Genomic DNA, 7,241 nt, shown 5'->3' with positions numbered 1-7,241 from the left:
TGATTTGGTGGAGTGTGCAGTGCAGGACAATGGAACACTGCACAACAAAGAGCGACATTTGCGCGCGTCCTACGTGTCAGCTTTTGCCTCACATCTGTCCCTTTCACCTCCCATTTAGTTGACCCCATGCCTTCTTCTTAGCGCGTATTGCTCACGCTCCGTTCTCAACCCCCCCCCCCCCGGAGTCCGGAATTACCCCATCCAACCGTCGCCGTATAAAACTGCACGAAAATTGTAACTTACAGCCACAAAATACATAAAATTTTTAAAAATAATAAAATGTGTTAAATCATAAGACCCAATAAAATTCCAAAATTTTTCCTCCAAACTTTATGAATAATTATTTTCAAATACAGAAAAAGGAAATTAAATATGGAATATGAATTTGATGCGGTAAAAATAAAAATTGTTAAGACATGTTAATATGTACACTAGCGTTCTTGGTGGATTTACAGATGGGGCAAGTATGGAGATTCGACCCGCAAACCGTACACAAACACAAATGCCTGCACGGCAGTAATAGCACGCACGCGCCTCCTTTCCCGCAATTCCTGCACATCCTACTTGTTCTTGAACTACCTTTACCATGCGCCCTATTTACCATCATGCGCTGCTCCACCTCTTCTTCCTCCCCACCACCGCCACCAGTGCTCCCGCAGCACGACTGTGCATCGTCCATCACTGCCGCCGCCGCGTCGCCTAATCGTGTTGTCGCCGCTAGTACCTGCTCCAGGTTTGTACGGATAGCGTTTGCTGCGGCTTCGTTTGTCTGAGCCAGATCGCGCCAGATTTGATTCTCCATACATAACGACTTGACTCTATCTTCGAGTGCGGAGTTCAGTTTCCCGATCTTTCGAATCTCGTCTTCTTTGGCTCTCAGTCTCTTCATCATTCCTTCCTCGATACCTTCGATTATTCTCCTCGCTTGTCTCTTCCGATTCTCCTCAATCTCCACCCTCACCTGCTCCATCTAAACACACATTTCCAACAAGAAACTTCATCAACACGAGAATTTCACACTCAATCAACAACAAATTAAACTCGAAATTCATCTTACGTGTTGCGAGATGAGGTGTTCGATGTCGAACTGCTGCTGCTGTTGTAATTGCATAGACAAGAGAGGATTGATGATGTTGAAGGAAGAAGAGTAGGTCTCTCTCGAACGCTTTCTGGGCAATAGCTGGTGAATATTGTTGTAGGTGAGTCCGCTCTCTGATTTGATCGGAGCAGTATTAGTTTTCGAATCGGTGATTCCAGAGCCGTATATGGTGGGGAGGAGCGTCTCCACCGTAGTTGTTCCCGATAATGGTAGTCCGTACCCCATCTGTGTGTTGTAGATACAGGAATTTGCTTCGATCGGGTTCATCATCTCCTCGATCTCGATTTGCTCTGTTTCTGGTTCTTTCAGAGAAGAAGAAGATGGAGTAGAAGTGGCAAGGCTGAATGGGGGTTTGGTTTATTTAGGGTTTGCTATGGGTGTTTAGAGAGAGAAAATCGAATCTCTGAAGACAATAGAATCTAGAAAGAGAAAGCAAGAACTCTACTATATAAAGATTGACAGACAAAGAATTAGAAGAGTGGAGAGAGAGAGGTTTTGTTGGTTACAAACAAAAATCCAGTGATTCCCGTAATACCAGCAACTTTTCAGGGGTATTTTCGGAATACCAATACCTCTCTCGTAGTAACTGTCGATTGACTCTATGGAACTTTTTATTATTATTTAATTTTTTTTTTAATCTTTAACAACCGAAAAGAAGGGAGGATTTTAATAACTGACAAAACAAACAGGGGCATCTGCCACGTAATCCCGAAGCCGACCTGGGCCTGCCACGATTTATGCCGCACCATTGTCACACGTGTAGGAACAAGGAAGATGACAAATAATTTTAAAGAGTTGACACGTGTGATGTGTCCACCATGGACAGTGGGTCCCATCTCGTGTGTTTTTATTATACATGCATGGGAAACGTTGGTTGTTGCATTTCATTTGTCGCTATCCGTGTGCCACGTGGCATTTCATGATTTCTTTCAATTTTAAATCAAAAGGTAAATACCATGTAAATGGAGGGGATAATGGATGGAATTCAAATTACTTCCATCTTTACTAGAAAACATAAAAGACTGAGTAAGTTAGGAGCAATAAAATTCCCCACTATTAGTCCAAAATTAATCACCAACTTTCAAATTCTTTATCTACAATTAGAAGATGTGGAGGGAATTTCAAATTAAAATTTGGTTGATTTAGTTTTTCTTTTAATTTTTTTTTCAAAACGGGGAGGGGAATTCGAATCTTGGGCCCTAAAGTGATACACATCATTCTTATCACTCCAACTAATAGCTCGGGTGTTTTGTTTGTTGTTTTTCTAATTTCGATGGTATGAAAAAAATAGTAAACATGTATAATAGAATAAAGTGAAGTAACATTTTCAATTTTGAAATTGTCCCATTTATATTATTGGACTATTGTCATTTAGGCCAATGATAATGTTGGTCCGGTGATAAGGAGTATGTTAGTCATACTCTTTCATTGGAATTCAATTATCTCTGAAAACGTGAGCTTACACATGAATTTTCTATGGACTTGTGATTTGTGGTTATAGACAGATCCTATGAATTTACCTAATTTGCACGGGAAGAATAGTGACTAAACATAATGGGTTATAGGCATCATTATAATCATTGGAGTATTTTTCTAAAATTGTCTTGGATCGATTATATGAAACCTAATATATTGATTCATTTTCCTCATTCATTCCTACCTGATGTACCTGTTTCCTTGGCAATTAAAAATTTTCTTTTATAAAAAAAAAATAAACTTCTTCAAGGAGAATTATTACTTGTCTTTTAATTCTTCCAAATATATAACTATGTCTAAGTCACTCCAACCTAATTAAAAGTAAATCATAAATTTTGATAACTTGGTTGCCAAGGTTCATATTAGGACCTTAATAATCAAGGAATCACTATTCTTTTTATTTTATTTTATTAAACTTTGAAATTACATCCACGTTTTTTTCCAATTCATTTAAATATGCAAACAAATATCTATCAATGTGAGTTGGTTTCTTGTTAACTCTTTTGTTCTCTCGTAAAAGACACAAAAATTATGCATACACACACACACACACATATTGATGCATATAGATATAAATTACATATACATTGGGAAAGATGCTTGCCCATGTCTCATTTGGATGAAAACATACACATAGCATAAGGCATGGGCAAAGATAACAAGGAGAGACAACAAACAAGAATTCATTGATTTCAATGTCAATTTATATGTAAATACATATAAATTGACACATTGAATGCAATTATTCAAGGCAATCTCATTTGTATTTACCTTATATTTTTTTAAACAATATATCTGTATTGTGGTTAATTTTGTTTGGTTACACAAATTAGCTTCATCTAAAAGGAGGCAAAAAGGCCAAGAAATCGGTGTATTTATATTTTCAATATACATATATATTCAAGTATATTGTTCTTCAAAAATTTATTTGCAGCTGATTATCAAAGTTAGGGAACAAAACTGATATTGCAAATAATTTATTTATTGTGTTTATACCCTAATAAATGCATAAACGGCACTTATAGAGTGCCATAACAAAAAAAAACACGTAATTTGAAGTTTTTGGCACTTATTGAAAATGCCGATTATGAAGAATATATAGCGGCATTTTTGTCTAAAACGATACTTATATAGAATGCCTCCATAACTCAAAAACAGTACTGAATTTGAAGTATTTGGCACTCAATGAAAGCGCCGGTTATTAAATGTCTATATGACAGTATTTTTTTTTTTTTATCTAAACGGCACTTAGAAAAAGTTTCATAACAAAATACAAAATAAATAAACAAATAATAATAATATAATATAGATGAAACATGATTCCTGCCGTACAAACAATGCAAAAAGTCATTAAAAACTTATTCTTGTTCTCATCTCCAAAATATTTGGTATAATTGGTTGGCTCTATTGAAATAAAATTTTAAATTATATATGATGGAAGTAATTATCAAGACATATAGGTTGGACTATCCTTTCCAGTAGTTGGAGATTCAAATTCTTGCTTGTTCATATAATAACTTACAGATTAATTCTCTTCGTTGTTGCTTGTAAGCCAACATATATAAGAAAATTATATAATTTATTTTTTGTTAACCAAATTCGATTTGTGAAAAAGGAAAAGTCGGACCAAATTTGTTAATAATATAACACTAAAAGATAAATAATCAATTTCTTAAACTTTGTGAACTACAAAAAAGATAGAAACCCACAATAAGAAGATACTTTAAAAACTTTTTTTTTTTTCATGATTATTCTAACTCTATTATTACATTCTTTTCGTTATATTAACTTATCGTAAAAAAAAAAGAAAAAAAGAAGAATATAAATTAGGACTTTTGGTTTAAAAAGAAGGGAATACTTGAAAGAGAGATTATTATGTAAATGAGAGAGGCATGTCAATGATGTCAAGTGTTTGTGCTTCCCCACTTTTTAGGGCAAATGTATTGCACACTTGACATGAATGTGGAGTTGCTTTATCTTTTTGGGTCGTCTATATTCAACCTAAAACTAGTTGTCATTTCTTTCTTTCTTTCTTTTCTTTGAGGGAAAGAGAGATGTTGACATCTATAATGAATAGGGTTCCTTACACTAAAGCAAAAGCTTAAAGCACTCAATAAGATATATGTATCTTTCTTTTTGGGTTGTGTGATACCTTATAGTGTTATATACTTGATACTTCTCTCTATTTGAACTGTCATTATACCTTGTAGTGTATATATATATATATATGACATATATGCCTCTTACTTTGTACGATTGAGACTCGGAAATAGTGGCTACCTTTGACTATTACATTGATGGGTTTGTGGCCTCCATCATCATTATCTTCCGAGTATTTAAAATAGGTCGTATAGGAGACATGTAAATTTTTTCTCATCTAGTAGTAGAACTATATCATCCCCAAATTCAAGATATATCTCTTCTCTTTAGATATGTCGTGTGACTTCATTCATTACTATAACAAGCAAAGAGATGATAACGTGGGCCTATATATATATATATAAAAGGCAGGGCACATGATTTCTCTCTCTTGTTTCACTATATCAAAAGTATATGAGATATCAATGGACTACTATATACCAATATCATGACCAACATGAGAGCTGACCAACTTATCACATGTTTGAGTGGGGAATCAAATAATGGTGGCCTACTATGCATACCATATAAGAGTACTATGTCAATGTTTGGTTGTTGAAAGTTTCCTTTTTATGTCATTGCCTCAATAAAATTTTCAAAATAAGGTTTATTTCTTGCTTGTAATTGTTGTTGTTACCTAACATGGAAGATGTAAACTTTAGGTGGAAAACTCCATCAATACATACTTGGATTCAAGATTTATTATTATATATAATTAAGTCATAGAGTTATATACATTTTTATATTTTTAAAGAAGTGGGAAATTCAACCTTGTCTATTATGCAAACGTAGGGACTTTGACTACTATTAGGGCACGAGCTCTAGTAGAACAAGCTCCTTAGGGTTTTCATTAATTTTCTTCGTTGGTGTCTTTTAAAAATAATTAATTGCGAGATTTGAGATAATCAATTACACTTTGAATATATATATAGGAAAACGTAAGAATGGCTTTGAGTTTCAAAATCAATCAATTTTGGTCTATTCATGCACGTCATAGTTGTAATACTAATATAATGGATTGAATAATTTGGTCAACAACGATTATTAATTACTTTGAAGCTTCAGTATCGAATTGCTACAAATAAATTATGGAAGTGTGCCAATTACCAATTTCATGCCATGTCATGCACGTGACCGGCATGTGATTCTTGGCATGGGATACAAAGCTTAGATAGAAGTAATTTTTGGGAAATGGTACCCCCATGCTTGCAAAGTATATTAAAATATTTATATTCAGAACGAGGGGTTGGTTAAAATGGTGAACTTGATCGCGGTAATTCTTATCACAAGCAATAGGGTCATAAATTTAAGTCTAATGGATGTTTCCATTATTGCAATTTGTTATACGAGTTATTGCTCAGCACAGCATGTGCGAATACCACATTGTGTTATTTTCCCGCACTGAGCCTCAACCTATATCTTAATTGGTCCATGAGGATTGCGGGGTCTTTCATGTGACCCGAAATTTACCAATAGGTGGGTCTTACCGGATTCGAGGAGGACTCGGCCCAGGTCTCAAAGTCCATTGCATGTGACATTGAGGATCCAAAACCAGCATGAATTGTTTGTACTTTCAGGTTTAGCTTTTCTTTTTTCAATAGGGTCCCTCCCTTGATTAAAGGAAATGGACAAATAAGTATTGAATCACACTCATCAATTTAGTGATTGTTTTTTTTTTCTTCATGATTCAAATCTTGCTAATAAATTAGAAAACCAAACACCATCTACTTTGTTCTAGTATAATATACATAAGAAAAAAATAATAATAATGATGTACACTTCAACTCTATATATGATCATTTAGGTGAGTTGGCCCAAAATAATGGAGAGACCGAGTAGAAAGCATAGCTAGAAAGAACATGGTGTGTGTGGTACCCTATCAAAGAAGCATCTATATATGGAGGTGGCAATGACATTATAGCAACCCTACCCAACTTTTCATATTCTTTTGTTAGATAGGGGGGGGCATATTCATTGCGATTTTGTTGTTTCCTTAATCTGTTCTTTTCCCAAAAATATTTTTCCCATTAATTGAGGGTCCCACAATCCTACTACAAGCAAGTCATCTCTTTAAAAGAATATTGATAAGACACACACACTCATATATATATATGAGAATCTAGTAGGGCAATAGCTTTTTATGAATTAAATGTGACTGGTAGGGAAAGCCAATTGAGTCTTGAACAATATATTTGGAGCATATGCTAAATATTGCAAGCATAGTATCAAGTTACAACTCTTCTTTCCCTATAAATTTATAATATGGGATTTATGAGTACTTTGGAAGAGTAATGTATTTTATGGTTTTCTTTGTAAAAGACATAAATTGGGTGGGACAAGATAAGAATCCACAACCTCCCAAAAGAGTGGGAGATAGAGCATCACCAATTGTTGGCCTAGAAATCACATCCTTAGGGCAAATGCAATGGTAAACTGGTATTGGGCCAACAAAGATGTTGTCTTTTGCTGATGTGGCTGTATTGTAAAATGTGTTTTGCTTATGTGGCTGTATTGGGATAAGTGTTTT

The 7,241-nt window shown here is 34.6% G+C and overlaps 1 protein-coding gene across 1 annotated transcript; it reads right to left on the bottom strand.

Annotated features, from left to right (window-relative positions):
* Positions 1 to 292: 292 nt before the first annotated feature.
* Positions 293 to 1,545, bottom strand: LOC119988613 (probable BOI-related E3 ubiquitin-protein ligase 3). The gene is made up of 2 exons (XM_038833713.1): positions 1,058 to 1,545; positions 293 to 970 (listed from the first exon to the last, which is right to left on the bottom strand). The coding sequence occupies exons 1-2, from the start codon at positions 1,367 to 1,369 to the stop codon at positions 410 to 412; spliced, it is 873 nt and encodes a 290-aa protein (XP_038689641.1). The 5' UTR covers positions 1,370 to 1,545; the 3' UTR covers positions 293 to 409.
* Between the last annotated feature and the right edge of the window lie 5,696 nt (positions 1,546 to 7,241).

This window comes from Tripterygium wilfordii, chromosome 21 (assembly GCF_013401445.1).
Source record: "Tripterygium wilfordii isolate XIE 37 chromosome 21, ASM1340144v1, whole genome shotgun sequence".
Lineage (NCBI taxonomy): Eukaryota > Viridiplantae > Streptophyta > Magnoliopsida > Celastrales > Celastraceae > Tripterygium > Tripterygium wilfordii.
Note: the sequence above shows the minus strand (reverse complement) of the source record. Positions and strands in the feature narration are given on the sequence as shown.